This window comes from Argiope bruennichi, chromosome 2, assembly GCF_947563725.1.
Source record: "Argiope bruennichi chromosome 2, qqArgBrue1.1, whole genome shotgun sequence".
Taxonomy (NCBI): Eukaryota; Metazoa; Arthropoda; class Arachnida; order Araneae; family Araneidae; genus Argiope; species Argiope bruennichi.
In genome coordinates, this window is record NC_079152.1 from 137,404,491 (window position 1) to 137,423,705 (window position 19,215).

At 27.3% G+C, this 19,215-nt stretch overlaps 1 protein-coding gene across 1 annotated transcript in view; it reads right to left on the minus strand.

Annotated features, from left to right (window-relative positions):
- LOC129962354 (titin-like) overlaps positions 1-19,215 on the minus strand; it is a 308,547-nt gene that overhangs the window by 169,056 nt on the left and 120,276 nt on the right. The window contains 1 exon segment of the mRNA XM_056076101.1: positions 3,305-3,335. Within this exon segment, the coding sequence (XP_055932076.1) occupies positions 3,305-3,335 (31 nt within the window).

The window sequence follows — 19,215 nt, forward strand, 5'->3', positions numbered from 1 at the left end:
TGTCGAAATTTTAAAAAACTTTCTGATTGGGCGTCTCCGACCGAACAAGTAAATACTTGCCAAACATCGTAGCTCCGGATCTAACTTTCTGGTCTGCGTCTGGCGTTTTGCATGATTTTTAACCATACATTTGGCATTCCACATTTCACAATTTAAAGAAGTATGTTGTACCAACAAATATTATCGTCTTAAAATGAGTGGAGTTTATCGCTTAATTTTTATTTGATTTCTTTATAAGCTTTTGATAGACACTCAAAAAGAGACCATTTAAAAGATTCTAATCGAAAATAAATATTGGAATACAAGAATGATAACAAATCTTCGAATTAATTGGGGAAAGGGGTAGCACAATTTCAAAAACTGACGACAAATAACACGATATTTCCTTTTCATGTCATTATTGTAGAAAACACTCAAAAAAATTCTATAAAATGTTATTTCCTTTGATCCTTTAGTCTGATAGAAAATAAAGCTGAAATGAATTGATTCAGATTCTACAAGTCCCAATTATCAGACTTACGAATAACGCGGTTATTATGCGGTGCATTATATTAACTTGCAAACAACATTTAATTTTTCTTTCATTCATGTGTAAATGAAAAAAAATTTCATTAATTTACTAATCAGCGAGTTATCGCGTTGTATGAAGTTGCTCAAACCTCTGACGCATAATGGAAACTCATACTGCAGAAACTCACGTTGCACAGTATGTGTCAACTGTATATGTCAAAATAAGTAAATGCTTTAGAAATTAAGAAAAATGAACTGTAACGGACAGTGGCAGTTTTTCTTCCTTGTTAATGCAGAGGTTTTTAATTTTCTGAATCAGTTTTAAACTACATTCAGTCTCCATTCCAACTACTATTTAACAATAGTAGTTTTCCATTAAAAATGAGCTTTCATCGGATAGTTGAATTTGAACGACATCTGCGTGTTATTTAATCTCCATATAAGGAAAGATAATTTGTATCCAATAAAACTTTTTTGACTAAGCCATTTTTTTTCCATCTTCTTTTTTACTATGTATCACAATCACTCATTCGGCAAAAAAAGTCAATGATATCAGCTTTGATACAATGCGAAGCTGACTATAGTTTCATAAAAAAATATGACTGATTATTTCCTTAAATCTCTACATAAAAATTGTAATAAATCTACCCAAAGAAAGATTACAAACCTTTTACAAGAATTTTGTGTAACATTCGATAAAGAGAAAAGTTCAGCCCCTGTATTTCTCCTGTTTTTAACTTAATTTACTAATTAGTATTTAGGAAATTCTCTTTATAAGACAGCTATTCTGTGAAACGACGATGAGACTTCGTTATATGGCGACTTAGTTGCTTAAAAATAATTTTAAAAAATTCCCCTTATAAAAGTTATTACCTTTTCAATTAAGTCAGCTGCATTTCCGATGAAATTTGGAATTAATATGAAAACACCTTTAGATTATTTACGAATACTTAATTATTGTTGAAAGCGAAATTTTATCTTTTTCAAAATTTAAATCCATTGGAATTTCAATTCATTTGAAAATTTCGCTATAATAGAATGAACCATTCATTATTTTATTTTTAACCATTCATTTTTTTTAATGTTTCGCCTTTACCTTATTATGTCATCGTTTCACTTTTCTATCATTTCTAATATTTCAGTCTTAATATCTTCAATCTTAAATATCTTAACACTACACCTTCGTGTTTAGACTTCCTACGGCTCCTGTCTGCAAAAATGGAGCCATCATCGATGCGAGAATTACATTTCTTATTCTTTAAATATCAGTCGTAAATGCATCACTTCATCTTTTTATTTCCATAAAAATGCTTTTTTTTTGGGGGGGGGATGGTCGTAAAAATTAAAATCTATCTAAATTTTTTACTATATTTCTGAATTTTACGTGAAAAAAGAATACCGATTTGTGAATTGGAATATGAATTCTTTACGGATAGAGGTGAAATGAAAAAGACAATCCTTTTTATAATGACCTATTAAAGATTTATTTTTATAAAACTAAACCTGCGGGGTTGAAACTTTCACGCACACTCACTAATGAATGCACTTTTAAGTTATGATCCGCATACCATTGTCGAAAAATAGTTACGGAAAAGACTATTAGCATACAATCTCAAGAAATGGATACACAAACAACAAAAAAACCGAGCATGAATTTTGGAGGTGTTTTTTCCCGACCCATTGAAACCAAAATTTCACACAGAACTACAAACGTATTCACAAAATTAAGTTAATTAAGTCATTATTTAATTCATTGCCTGTTCGAGTGATCGGCGCTTACATGCTTGTGAAAATACAGATCAACAGACGGCCAACCCGATTTCCGAATAGATTTCATTCGAAGTTTGATTTTTAAAAAATCTACACATCTGCTATAAAGATCATATATCACATTTCATCCATCTCACCCACAACATTTTTTAATTACCGTGTTCCCAGACAAATAGACACAGTTTCAAAAGCTTTTTTTTTTTTTGGTGTCAGGGAGGTCTGAAACTTGAAGATGTCGAGTCTGAATTTTAAAGATGATGACAGTAGTCTCTCTTTGCATATTTCGTAGATGAGAAAGAAAAAAAATACGTGCATTTCACCCAAAATCATTTGTCAGAAAATATGTAAGAGGATTGCTCCTAAGAAGAAATTCAAAAACATATAAGTGTAAAGTCTTTCATAACGAGACAAAAAAAATGTAAGATAAACATGTTTCGAAATACTTATACAATACTTTTTTTGAAGGTAATAGTAAAAATGTGCCCTATTTAAACAGAAATGACTTGAAAATGATAACAATATCCTTTGAAAACAATTTATTTCCGAAATACGACTGAATTCTTAGTAATCGTCATGAAGCTGTTAGACAAATGACAGATTTATTTATTTTTTATTATCGTTAATATAAGCAATAAAAAATATATTTTTTAAAATTGCATGGATTTTTTTTTTTTTTTTTTTTTTTTTTTGCTTAGAGTGCGTTTAGCAAAAGTTTTTTTTTTTTTTGTATAAAAAAAGTATGATTTTTTTTTTATTCTATCGAATAAAATTTTTTATTCAATGATAATTGACAGAAAAGACTGAAATACAATTTTTACAAAACATTTAAGATTCCAAAAAAAAAGGTTAATTATTATTATTTTTTTTTTGTGTGTGTGTGAATAAATCTCAGAGTGGAATAAAAAATAGCTTAGAACTTGTTTACTCATAAAAAAATGCATATTACTATGACTTATAGGCATAAAATTAAAATTTATAAATATATCAAAACAAGAAAGTTAGGTTGAAAGGAAAACAAACTTACGGAGAAGGCGGTTGTATCACCATATTTTCATCTGAAAAAAAAAAAAAAGAAAAAGAACATTAAAATAAGAACGAAGAGAGAATAAGAATAAGAAAGAAGAAATAAAAAAGAACATTAAAATAATGGCAATCAATATACATGCATATTACTACTAACAATCGCTTCCTATTTCAAAATTGTTAAATGGAGGCATTTTTATATTTATCATACCATTTTATATTTAATTGCGGAATGCATATATATATATATATATATATATATATATATATATATATATATATGCTATGCAATCAATTTTAATGTTTCATTTGTAGAAATTTTTCGAAAAGCATTAGTCCTATTTGTTTCCTTCTTCTAAGATTCTGAGATAGATCAGTAAACATGAATTGGCTCAATCAAGATAATATGAAACACTGAATACAGTCAGCACATTCAAATATCACGGCACAAATACAAAAGGTACAAAATGAATAGGCAGAAAATTTTCTATTTTTTCCCGACTTATACAAAAATAGTATAATTTCATCTCATTCATATTAGAAATACAGTCATATCAACTTAAAGTGTTTCCAAATTGAGGAAAATTTTACTGACAGCCTAGCCTTATATCTTTTAGCTTGAAGTTAAAAATGGATGTTATACAGCAAGGCAATACATGATTTGCAGTATTTCATAACTTATTCAAAAAAATTTTAATGCAATAAATCTATTAATAAAATTTTACGCTGATCCTTTTATCCAATTAATATTTCGAATTTCAATCGTTTGAAAAAGTTAAGCTTTAAAGATTAAAGAATGGGTAAAGAAAACCCTAATATAAAATGTAAAATAACAATAGAAATACAATTAAAAAAGATTTTCAATAGCTCAGGAGTAAATATCAATCCAAACTTTTTAATTATTTAAAATGATTGCTCTTGTGGTACAAAAATGAATATGTGCCAAAAATATGAATCTGATGAGATGAATACTTGAACACCAGTCCTTATATGTTTCTGAAGAAATACTGTCTAAAACAGCAATTAAAACGTTTAGAAATATTAATTTGTTATATTTTACAATAAAATTATATGGTGATATGTTTTTGTAAACATTCTTACTCGTTTGTAAATATGGAAATTCTCTCTCACACGAATGATTACTTATTTAATCAAGATGTTGCGGCATGTAACAAAGTAAAGGAAATATCAAAGAACTTGTCATTATGAAATCGAAATATCAAATTGCAATTCATGACAGAAAATAAAAAAGAAACATTCCCAAAAAGAATGCATAATAGCAATTTTATAGTTTTAAGTTGTTGAATTGGCTATTTAAATCTTGCCTCTAAGTTATTACCAGATCAGAGAATGAGGCTGTGGAAGTATAACACCAGTTTTCCGTGTGCAAATGAAACATCTTAAAGGGAAAAAGTAAATTAAAAAGTAGTAGATAATATAAAATTAGTTGGAAAACGTAACGATAATTCTATTATATCAAGGGAAAATTTAAAATGAGTGAAAATTTGGGAAATATTTTACTTTAAAAAAATTATTAGAGTGAAACTTTTGAAATTCCACTTAAAAGCGTGTTATGGGGAAGAGAATAACAGGTAAAAATTTCTGACAGAAATCTGCAGTATTTTTTGTTGAAAGAAAGAAAAAATAATACAGAATCATCAAAAAACGCATGAATGCACTTTTTATCATTATTCTATATTTTCAAATGGTGTCATATGGATCGATTTTCGAAAAAAAAAAGTGGTGAAAATGAAATTTGAAGTTAACATATTTAAATAAGCTAACAGTTCGTTATTATTGATGAAGTTAATAAATTTTAATACTGAATTCATATTATAATGACTATTATGCTCGGCGTGCATACTCCTTTTTAATATTTTTCCGAAAATCACTCTACATAAAGAGTTTTTCTTTCTTAAATTTAATTTTCACTTTTTATTTTCAAAATCTACTTATAGATATTTTGAAATAAGATCGACTGATAGACATAGAAAAGTACTTATAGGCATTTTTCGACAACCCTGCCTTTTTTATAACAAAGACGAATTTTTCAAAAAAAAAAAGTCCATGGAGACATCGATCTTAACTTTTTTACCAGTCATTGTCTTCTATATCACACGTACTTAAGTGTCATTTCTAAAATTTCGCACAAATTTTAAAAAAATGAATAAAAAAATATTTTTTTCAAAATTTTGCTATTTTAAATTTACTCCTGATATAATTACGTTTTCATTAAACTTTACAAGTCTTTATAATGTCTACAATTCTGAATTCACATTTTTTCTTACTTCCACCACATTCCCTCATCCGGTAACATCATTGAAGCTTAATAAATTCCAGACCTGTGTTGGATACCTACCTTAATAACTTATGTCAATAAAAATTGCTTTTTCTACATTTCCCTATTTTTGCCCTCTGACCGAACTAATAACCTAACGATTGTTTTAAAAAAATAAAAAAATAAATTATTTAAGCAAACGCGTAAAATAGTCTTTATATTGGAAAACATCCATTCTATTGTCGATATAAATGCAATTTATAGACTGCAAAAATTACTTTTAATTTAGCTATGGAATATCAATAATAGACTATGAGTTTTCAATAGATTGAAATTGCTATTTTTTTTTTACTTATTTTGTAATGAAAATTGCGGCTCATACAGTTACTCCCATACTCGTCTTTCTGAAGAAACTCTTAGAGAGTGTCATTGAAAAACGGCATTTTTCTCATTTGATCGTTTGCATCTGTATCGACGTCTTACTATTTATTACTTCTCATATTATTATTTAGCCTAATTTTTTAGATGGTATCATAACAAAGAAACTTATAAATGGAAATAAAAAAGTAAATATTTGGATCTGATGAGTTGAGGTTTCGGCTCAATTTTTTAAAATATAGATTTGAAATGAACATTTATTTGTGTTACATTTTTTAAGTAGTATATTAGTTTTAGCATCACAGTATTATGAAGGTTATAAAATCTCTATCATAAATCATGCGAAAAGTTTAATAATTTTAAGATCACCGAACATTACGATGAAAAAATTCAGTGTATTTAAGAAGTACAAGTTCACAAGGGATATTATTTCGTGCTCTCACTAAATAATACTTATTCAGCCAGCTCAAGAAGAATTAAAAAATATTATAACTGAAATTGTTAAGTCTAAGTTTTACAAGAAAAATGAATAACCTGAAGTAAAATGGGATTTTTTCCCCTTTGATCATACAAAGTCTTAGTGGAAAGTAGCAACGACATGATTAAAATTTTACTGCAGTGTTATATTAAATTACTTTCATTAAACCCATCTATGAATTCAAACATTTGGAATTCGGCTATGAAAATATATTTAAGTTGTTCTCAACCTATCATATTTTGAAAATAGAATGTAATTATTAACAAATATAATATATTGTTATCTTTATACAAAAACGCTGGCTAAAAGAAATAATGCGACTTTCGTTTAATTTCTTTAAATTTTTAATTTTTCTTTCACGGTTAGGCAAGAAATAAAAATGATACCTTTCCGTTTAGTTTTGTTGCACATTTTATTCATTATAATGTGCATAAATTACTCAAAGCCTTTTCGAGAGCAGTCACTCGCACTCTTTTCATCCGTCATGTAATCTTAATGCCATTTTAAGATTTTTTTATTTTTAGCAAAATAATTATATTTTCAAATCCCTCTGACACATTCAATGGCTTGATAAAAACAAATGCTACAGGAATTTTTGAAATAAAAATCAACATCCACAAGTTGATAAGTCATTCCAAAAATATGCTAATTGTGATGGAAAAAAACAAACAAATTCGCATGAATTCTTTGACAACATCTGTTCAAACAAATCTTCAGCTTTCAGATAACAAAAATTAAAATCCAGTGCAGCCTTAAGGTGTTTAAAAATAATTCAGCCTGTCACGGTCGAATCACATTAAACAAACCGAGTCGTTGTAGGTAATTTGGCAAGCTCATCTGGCAATTCTCCACCCCTTTCTCGAGAAGATATAAAATACGGGAGGAGGGGAAGGATTGTTTGGGAAAAGATTGAGTGGCAATTCAGCAAGAATAATGAATTGTGGACAAGGGTGGAAAAAGGTTTATTGATTTGTTTTTACGCACAACATCCCGTGAACTGTGACCGCAGTTTGAACTTTCGTTGGGGCTCAAAAGAGCCATGAATTTATATAATTAGTTAGGGATTTTATTTTCAAATATGTTAAAGAATTTTAATACCTAAAGAGAAACTGTAACAAACTGGATTTTATTATCTTTCTGAACTTGTCCTACATATCACAATGAATAGTATATCATACAAGGTTACTGTTACAATGAAAATCTCTTATATAAAACATTATATTTACAATTTAAAGCTTTTCTTTGACTTGGATATTTCCATTCACAATCTTGGGATTAACTGGAAAGGGAGGATTCCGTTCACAATTAGCTGGGAGGAAGACGAATCTTTGAGCTATACCAATTGTGCTTTCTACCTGCGTATCATCCATTAACTTGCTCACTTCCCTTCAAAATTTATCTATTCGATGGCATGGAATCACTTTCTTTACTTTTACCCCTACTTAATTTCCTGAATAAAGGCGTAATTGTATTTCAAAATATAGGCTATATTACACTGATTAGTTCAAGCAAACTGAAATAAAAAGACCACTATACACCGGCATTGTAAATTTCGTCATATCATTGCCCCTACATTTATCTTATGAAAGATATAATGACATCACTTCGAAAAAATTAACTTTCTGATTGAAAAATCTCAGACAAATACTTTTCATTTTTTGATAGTCTCGCTAAACTTCGCATACCATCAAAAGATTAACATTTAGTAAGAGACTACTATAATAAAGACCATAAAAAGATTAAGACGGTGAAAGCATATCACAAGATCCATACAAATTGTAAACACATTAGGTTTGACAGTTCTTCGCCGAGTAAATCTAATACTTCAACAAAGAAAGCAGAAAGTAATCTTCCTCTATAGTAGAGGTGGCCAGGCTTATTATTAGGTCATTTGATTTGATTTACATTATTTCTCAAAATCCCTGACAGATAGAGATAAAAAAAAACATATTAAAATTAAATAGCTTTACCTATTTTATTTAGTAAAAAAAATGAGCTTATATACACACCAAAAACTTAAGTAGAAATCGTAAATTATTGCCAACAACAGATTACTTTAATTATTATACAGAATAATTAAAAAACATTATTTTATAATTTTCTTTTATTTAATACCCTGCTGTTGCTGAAATTACTTATAAAAATGTTCATTTCATTCATTAAATTCCATCCATCTTAAAATATCATACTTCTTTGAAATTGTTGTAGCTTTTTTACTTTTAAGTTGTCATTGTAATCAAAGGATCATTTTAGGTAAAATCAGTGATACTCTATAATTTTGTAAAAAAAAAAAAAAAAAAAAAATCTGTTATACTTTATTGAGCAAAACTCCGTAAAGTAAACAAATCGACAAATCGTCACTACAAGTGTTGGGATTGCCATGTCATAGGATAGCGCATGGCCTTTAATGGTTACAAATAGGTACTACTTTTTCAACCTTTCTTCGTGTGTAATATCACTGCATAAAGATACAAAAAGAAAATTAGCATGTTTTTTTTTAATGTTTGTTTTCCAAAACCTAGAAAAAAATATTATGTGAAAAGATCAAGATGTGAAGGATGAAAACAAAAGGTACTGCATAAAGCCCACATATCATAAATAGGCTTATGAAAAGTGGAACGTAGAGAATTGTGGAAAAGTAATTCGATTTTAGCTGTTTACTCAAAAGAGAAATTTCCTTGATATCGGATTAACTTATATTTTAAACTCGGATTAACTTACTTTTTAACTGTAGATTAAAATAATTATAATAATATAGAATTTCATTTCCGAAACATTTTGAGATGACACATAATAAAATAACTTTTTTATGTTTTCGGAAGTAGTGAATACTGAATTGAAAGAAAGAAATATTTTTTAATAAATATTAAAAATTAAGGTATTCCGCTTATCTTTGAAGAAAGGATTCATCAAAACTCAATTTGCTATATTTTGATAGTGATTAAAAAGTAATCTGTTAATAAATATGAAATTTTCAATTTTTAAATTATTTAGAGATCCATTATCCAGGTGTTATTAAATAAACTGATATTCTGTTAATAAAATGCCATAATAATGAAGCAATAAGAGAATATCATTGTTTTCGAATAATGATGAGATTTGGCATTTGAATAACAATTTCATTGCAATTATCGTAGCTACTGTAGATTAAAATTGTGATTGCCAATCACATCACACCATTAGAGAGCCCATCGATCATTTTTTTCTCCAGAAAATTATTATTGCAGTAAAAAAAATAAGCTCATGTTATCTATATTATTTATAAAATATCAAATGTAGTGATGTTGTTAATCCAATAAAATAATCTCAGCTGATTATTACTTTAAATAGTGTTTTTAGAAATTGAAATGTTTTAATAAATGTCGTTGACAGGAAAATGATACGATAAAATCTTGCTTTCAATCATTGTTAATACATAACGAAATAATTAAAATAAGCGTTAAGGTGTGGTAAAAAAATCATCTATATGTGTCAAATTTCATCATTAAATTTATTGCTTTGGATAACTAATATTATTGAAGAACAATTTATGTATTATATATAAAATATTATAGATAGATTTATTTAATTTCAGATCATTAAACAGCAATCTAAGAATGACATGCTATTCGTTAGAAGGATTTGAAATTTATTTTTGAAATTCCAAAGATATTTCTGTTTATTTGTGTTTATCTTAGGTTTTAATACCATTGTTTATTTTATTATGATTGGCAATTACTTCGTCAATCAAAAATTGAGCTTATTTCAAATAAACGGATGGAAGAATATTTTATATAGCAAGCCGAAAAACCCAGACATAAATAATTTCTTAGAAGCTTCGAATTTTCTTCGTATTATTGCAAAAATTGTTGAGAATATAAGGTACGTACATTTTCAAAATCAATACATACATCAAAGTATAAATTTCAAAAATCAATAATTTGTAATATTAAGTCTACATAAAAAATATTTTCCTTAAAAAAACTAATAATATTTTGTGAAAAATAACCACGAAAGCGATTTAATTAAAGCAAATTCAGTTCAATAACTAGTTGTCATAGCAATACATTACATTCAATTTATGAAAGATTCATTTAGTGACTCAGATGGAAGAAAAGCTCTAGCGTACCGAAATTTTCTTCTTGAAATGATATACGTATCCGCTTTAATAATTTTCACGAACCAGGCTCGCACTTTTTTGGGTGAGAAAAAGCATCTTTACGAATGGTGATTCCTTTAGGTCTAAATATAACTGTTCTCAATTTAAATTTAAAATTAAGCATGTCAGATGAAACTTCGTGTTGTCTTTTCTTTCTCTCTCTCTCTCTCTCTTTTTACAAATTTAACTATATTATTTTAGTGCTCCATTACAGTAAAACTATACTACTATCATGTGAGAATATGACGTTGTTTTGGTTTGGAGTTTTTAAAGACTCAAAATTCACGGACAAAATTGGCGATTAATCGATTTTGAGGCATCAATTTTTTGGTTATAAGAAATATATATATATATATATATATATATATATATATATATATAATTTTTCTAACTAGCAAAAAAAGTTTTGGATCTGGAACAATTTTGTGATGGGGAAAAAAAAACGCATGCGTAATATGATAGTCACATGATTGTTTAAAATCAGTTTAAACTGGTTTTTCATGAAAAAAAATTCTGACCTGGAGAAAAAAATTTTAGAACTCAATTGATTTTGAGATGGCCAAAAACCATCGCTTTTCTAAACGTTGGTGATTGTGAAATATTAGTCATATGAGAACATGATGTTTTTCTGTCGGGTTGACACCACGTTACTTAAAAAAATAATGCTTCATATGATAACTTGAAATTTGCGACAGCAGATTAAAAAAAAAAAGTTTTATAATTTTTATACCCCATACTAACCACACAAGCATTTGATAAAAATTAAATTATTAAAAATCATTATAAAAAATCATCTACTTCGTTCTATAAAAGAAACAAAGAACAGATAATTTGTAACTAATACTGAAACTTCTTATCATCTTTCACATCATGCAAATATGCATTTTAATTCAGATTATAGAAAATATCAGAAGAGCAAATCGTACTTTCAAATATTCAGGATGAAATAAATTTACAATCATCACTCATAACAACAACAAAAAAAATGTCTAACAAATTTTTATTTATAAGAATATATTCTGCATTTTATAGAAAAAAATTTATAACATTTGGATTGATGAATTTTCACTTATCTAGTAACATAACGATGTTTAACTATATGTCACAAAACGTTTTTCAACAATTAAAAATTATGTCTTGCACGCATATCACTTGCTTCTAAACTTATTGTTAATAGAAACACACAAATTCAATAAAGAATGAAATTTTATAACTATGTAACGAATTTATCAATTATTTACGATTTGAAAATATGTATTGCAGTTCCATTGAGACCTTTAGATCAAAAATATATTCATTTAAGTTCTTCTACGGTAGGATATTCGCACTTGACAGTTATTTAGAAAAGAATACAATTCCTATAAAAGACTAATATTTAAACAAGGCCAAACTTGAAATCAATGTTTCAACTAATACAGCGCCTTTTTAAAGAAACCATTCTTAAAAAGCAGTGAAAACTTGATATAAAACTGCACCATGAACCATACACATTTAGAAACTCCACAGAAACTATTAGAAGTCCTCAGCAAACAAAAAAAAAACCAAAAACTCTCTAGTTCGTCAGTCTCAATCAAATATTTTTTTTAATGAAGAATTCTTTAGAAGTTTTTAAAAAAACTCATTCACATTTCAAGCTGCTTTAAAGGAAGCAAGCTTTTACTTTGAGCGAAGAAACATGATAAGTAAATAAACAATACTTTTAAATCGATGCAAATAAATTTTTTTGATGTTAATAGAATTATTTAGGTCTATAAACTATCATTCATCCAATAAATTCATTAAATTATAAACATATACGTATTACAATTATATTACAGATATTTACTATTATTTAAGAATGTTTTTTAAAAAAAAATATAAGAAAAAAATAAAATTGTAATGAAATTTTACAGACGCTGCTTGTTAGGGAAATGCTTAATTTTAGCTTATGATATTTACCAATAAGAAGGGTATAAAAGATCGACTCACGAAAAAATCAGATTTCTATTTTAGTGCTTCTATTTTTAGCACTTAAGTATCAAACTGAGGTTCAAACACCGGAACATAATTAAAGCTGTACCATTGAATGAAAGTGGACAGTTCAGCAAGTTTAAAATGAAGAAGGATTTGTAATTAATATCATAACTAAATTATTAAATTAAGAATTTGGTCAATTTTTTAATGTTCTGATAACTATATTTGAAATATACGTAAAAAGAAGATAATTGAAATTTATATAACAACACTGCATTATAGAAAATGAGTGACATGCTCTGCAGTGAAATGGCAGAACAATGATACAAACTTATAAGTTGGCTGTTCATCTTTTAAATATATAAACTATTAAAAATTATAAAGGCACATGAAATTTTCAATAGAATTTTAGTATAAAATAGAGACATTTCATTCATATCAAAGGCAAATAAAACAAAATAAACAAATAAATTCGCATTTATAATCAACTCTTGCCAAAATTTCATTTCAGTAAACTTTTGCTTTAATTTTTTTTCAGACACAAAATATTTATAATTTTAGTGTAATAACAAAATATGCGAAACAGTTAAAATTAAAAAAAATATTAAGCACATAAAAGTTTTTTTTTTAGAAAAAAATTCAAACGAATGTTAAATTTTATTTATTCTCAATTTTTCATTAAAGTGTCAAAATAAATTCATCTAAAAACTTTCTTGCATTAAGCTTTCTAGAATTACTAGGTTTTGAAAGTAAAATTATACCTAGAAAACAAAAATTAATATTTTTTAAAGACTAAGTTAAACGTGACCTTATTTTATATGCACAATATGCTAATTAAATATCTGTGAAACTGACCACTTACCTATTATTTAGCATCAATACAGCAAAAATATATGAAAAAAACCAAATATCACTTGTTGTCGGCACTATGTACAAAATATTTCCGGAAAAAATCGCGCGGTGCAAAACTATGCTCTACTTTTTTCGAATACGGGCAGCTAAGAGAGCTTTCCTTCGCAGTTCCCACTGATCCAACTATCCCAACTGTGCGCTCTTCTCGCAACTAATTTATTTTTAGACTGCCTACTAGTCAGAGGATGATTCTAGATCGGGTATCCAGAGCCATTTTTGGAGCAAGAGCCCTCCCCCTTCCACCCCTCGTGAGTAGGCACGTTTACGCAATCACAAAAGTGCAAGAAATTTAGGAAATCGATGAAATCACTAAAAGGAAATTTCCTGACGCCAACATTGGGTAAAAAAAAATTTTTTAATGCTAATCACACGAATGAGAAATAAAAATGTAGTTTGCGAAACTTCCACGCCATTTCTGGTGCCTCAGAGTAGATAGTTAATTTTTAAATTCTTACATTTTTACTGTTTTCCCTGTAAATCAGATGCTAATGCTCAAAAATTTGATATTTTTTTTTAAATAATTACAATGGCAATATATAAGTTACATAAATTTCGGAATTCTTTAGAATTTAGATGGAAAAACTACAATTATTTCTCAATATCAGTCACTTTTCACTATTCTTATAAGATGCAGTGTTTTATCGATGCTTATGTTTCTGTAAAACTACAAAATGTGATGGTGATATATTAAAATGTATTGTGCGAATTAAGATGGCAATGTAACATGAATATAAAAATTTCTAATCTATATTCCAGAACTGAATACTTCATTTTTTAGCATAGCATTATTTTAATAAAAAAATTAACTCGTCACTTTTTTTCTTCATAAAATCATATGAAATCAAAAAATTGAATTGTCAGTAAATTCTTTTATTTTATTGATGTAGAAAGACTTGAACAGTGCTAAAAATTGGTTGGGAAAATTGTAATAATTTTATTATTCAATATATTTCGACACAGAATGGGAAAACGAATTAATAATTTTCCATTAAATAAAATGGATAAAGATTAAATATATAGGATAAAAACACAAATAATACATTTGTAAACAAAATTAGTATTAAAAAGTTGATTACTTAAAGATTTAATAATTATTTCATTAAAGTTCTTACGACAAAAAGGTGTTTGTCTTCAAAATACTAATTATTTTTCACATTCATTAAAAAGAAATATTAATGACGATTTGATTATTGAAAAAGAAACAAAACTACTCCTATGTTGAAAATTTTATAAGCTATTATAAAAATGGAAGTTTGTTAGAAATTATGCATGAAAATCTAAACTTTTGATCTCTGGTTTGAAACAAAAGCTGCTTCCGGAAACTTCACTATCCTCTTCCAGAAATCATTTAAACATGAATAACAGAACAAAGAGGGAAAACTAATCAAGGTTTTAAAATGTAAGGAGACAAAAGTAAGATAACGATACAACTACTCTTATGCAGACTACGAAATGATTTAAAGCAAAATATTAATAATTTTATATACAGAAAACCCTATTGGAAATAAAAATACAATTAATCCAGCTTTAATATTGATACTAGTAAATGTTCGTTAATTTTTAAATATGAATTAATATAAATTAAATTTACATAAATATTCATTGATCTTGAACTTATCTTACAAGCATTTCGTGGAACAGAATTCATTCTCATTCATACAATCCAAGGGTTCTTTCAAAGATTTCTCTTTAGTTCATATCTTTGGCTCCGTACTTCCGTCAAAGCATCTTTAGTTGTGATTTTAATCTTTTTTAAATAAACTAAGTCCTAATTATGAAAAGAAAATAGTAAAGAAAAATTCTAAGTGAGAAGATGCAACTAAAGATCAATATATTTTCATTGAATAATGATTCTTCTCTAAAGAAATAAAAAAATGTGAAGAAACTGATGATAGAAAAAAATTATTTATTATTTTTATTTTTCCTTAGCAGAATCCTATTAAGAATTTAAAAAGAATATAAAAAATTGCAATTATGTTCTTTCAATTTGTACTTCGATTGGCCTAATATTTACATTAACAACATAATTGGTATGAAATTCCTGGTGAACATGTACAGTCTGCAAGATACTCGTTTTGAGTTTTAGAATTTTTTAATGGTCTATTCATATTATTCATAGATCAATTAAGTAACGTTCTTCGTTAAAAATATATATATAAGAAAACACGGAAAATCATTTAAAGGTTTGAAAAAGGATGAGCAAATGAATCATAAAAATTAATTTGCTAAAAACAGCCGAAAATTCAGATGCAAAAAAGACTATAAAAGACTATGATTCTAATAAATGACATACTCCATTAAAGTAATATGCTAGTTCAATAAATTTCATGCAGCTGTATATCTTTTATATCTTATACAGATTACTTTTGTATACCGTACGGATATACAGTATGTTAAGCGTTTCTGTATAATATATTTTTGTATATCATATAAAGGCTTATATATTTTGATGTATAAAAGTTACTTATTTATATAGATAATATTTTGATTCGATTAAAGAGCTGTTCGTTTTCATTTAAAGCTTCAAATATTTCAAAACGTCTTAGAATTAAACGTAAGACACTTTTCGAAACTGCAACTAAAATAATCGGTCCACATTTTGGGGCAAAAACTTTATTCTACCTGGCTGAATTTTTTAAAAAAAAAACTGGTTTTAATAAGGAAATAGTCATTTTTTAAAGTAAAATAATGTAACTCATAAGTAACTTTATAGTAATCATTCAACAAAAAAAAACATATTCATTTATTTCTGTAAAGTTATCGTCTCCATGGACAGAAAAGAATCATTATGTGAGCTCTTACCGATATTGAAACAAATCAAATCTAACACATTATGATGTTGCATAGTTTCGGAGTAGAAATTCAAACTTCAGTTATCAACTTCAAAGACAGGCAGAGGTTTATTTAAAATGAATACATGTACGTATTTTTTTATCTAAAAATATTATAAAGAATTTAATTTTTCTCGCGGTCAAAAGTGTCCTATCGCGGTAAATAACGGTGGACCACCCATCTTTATCAGAATAATAAAGAAGAAAAGGGAATTGTTTTTTAAATTCATTATATCTGTTTAATACGGAAAGTTGCGAAGTGCGCAAAAAGTATAATGTTTATGAGTATTTTCTATCCAAGTCTACAACCAGTCATTTTGACGAGATATAATACGTTCAATGTTAAATGATGGTTTATTGCAGATTAATAGAGTTACAAATTTATTCGTTTCTTGGCTATTCTGCAATATCTTTTGATTAAATTTAACATGAAACATTTCATAACTTCAAAAGATTACATTTAACTGTCATTTATTCCTTCTAAGGTAGTATCTTGACTGCTACAAGTTTGTCTTTCGACAGGAAATATATTCCGATATACCAAATTTTAATCATTTTCGTTAACTGAATCACGAAACAGGCATTGATCTCGGAAAAGAAATGTATTACTGTAAGACACACACTGTATGAGAGAAAATACGAATAATGCTTAGATATAAGACACAAAAAAAAATGCTAATCATATCTCTCTTCTTCAATTAAATCTTAACTGTCAATACTTAACAAAAAAGCTAATTGAAACTTCAATGAAACGATAACTGGCATTGAAATCAGTTTAGTTTGCAGAAAATATGTTATATTTTTATAACTTAGCTTTCACATAATTGAGAACAGAGGCGTATTTAGATTTATTCGATCCTAGTCAGTGCGTGTTATGAGGTTTCTCTTTGTTGATCCTTTTTCTTTCACACTTCTCAAATGTTTACTTAAAAATATTAATTATTCATTTTAGGTTTCTTTGAAAAAATGCTTATGTTTTTATTTATTTCATTAGGAATCATGACTGAATAACATGCACATATTTAAGTAGACACAAGATGTTTATAAGCGCTCTAATAAATAAATGAATGTAATGAAATAGATAGAAACTTGTACAAGTTCAGAGTTTGAGCACATTTGACAAAGTTTACAATTAGCCTTATATTTTCAAATCATAGAATTTGTATTTTTTATCGATTCATTTAGCATTTAAGCACATAGCAATGGATTCAAATTAATTTACATGTGTTTTCTTACTAATCAAACAGCCCTAGGTAGCTACCTAGTTTTCTTAGTAAGAAATCCACCACTGTTTGAGAGAAGCACGTCATTAGATATATACAGAAGTGATGAAAATAAATTAAATTTTATTACAACAATAAAGATTATTTTCGAAAATATATTTAAAGAGATTCTTTTTAAATTGTTAAAACCAAGGGAAATATTGCATTGGTAACAATAAAAAATTGATTCTCTGAATTTTATAATAAAATTTATGGTATAAAAATTGCCTTCGTTGGCAATATTGTTCTTTTTATAATAATTTCGATTACTTCTTTATTTAATTAAAAGGCCAATTTAAAATTTGGAAACATTATCCTAGATATGCACATGGTCAGCCTTCAAAGCACCAAACACTGGATCAAATTAAGTACATCTATGTCCAATGGTCTTCCCTGTAGAACGTCAATATATAAATAAACACACACAAGCAATATAGGGTTACAAAAGCTTTAATTTTTTTTTTTATTATTATAATTACAAATTTTGCAGATATGGACATGTTTTAAAATATTACATTCATATATATGCTGCACAATAATTGGCCACAACATGACTTTATGTTATTCTAAATATATTACAGTGACCACAGATAAATTACTAATACTTAGAAAATTTTATAAGAGCATAAAAAGAATGACTGTAATGTCTGGATAAACATGTGATTCACTCTTTAGTAAATGCTTTGTACATTTACGTGTTTACACAGAATAATGAGATGCTTGCCATCCAACCTGTCTTAACACTAAGTTTCAAATGTGAGTCAAAAACTGAAAAGCACTATGGATTAAAGCCAAATCTAAAGCACACACACTAAGTCCCCAGTCTGGAATACAATGCTTCTCTTTCGGATGCTCTTCATCAAAATTTCGCCTTGTCAGATATCTACTGGTAATATAAGTAGGTTAAGGCCTCTTATGTAGCTTTATTTTACTGGAAATAAATTTTATTTAACTCTTCTATGATTACTGCTATATTTCAGATTTCAAATTTTTAATTAAATTCATTAAATTTCAATTTTTTATCTTGTTTCAGAAGTTTATGTATTCTAATGAATGCCAATATTTTCATACTTCACTTGTACTTCTTAAAAAATGTACTCGCATGTTCCTAAACCATTTTGGAAAACCTACGACCTAATATAATACTGCATAAAAGTGTATGTGTATAGGTATAGAATTTTATTTTTATTCCTTGCATGGCAGTGTAATAAATGAAAATCTTTTACGAATTGACTATTATTGCCTAATAATAGTCAAAAATGTAAAATTTTGTGAAATCACCGCTAATTCATTTCGAATTTCTTGGAAAATCGCATCTAGATACCGATTATAAATTGTCATAAATGAATTCCAGTTTGAAAACCAGAAAAGACTACTTCTGAAAAAAATACTATTGAATTTCCTAACACACATCAACCATCATAAATATTCATAATAATTTCTTTCTTTTTAATAGATGGGTTACATTATTTTCGAACTTAATGGGAAGAAATATAAGCAAACGTTTACTGATGCTCTGGCATCCCTTCTACAAGAGAACTATTTTGTATTAGAGGCCACAGTTCCTAAATGAGGTCGGGGCTACCCTCCTTCATTAATGCGTCCCTTCAGAACGTGTCCTTTATTTTTCTAATTCGCTCTGTGTACTGTCTGATTTTACTGAACAGATCCACTCGTAAAAG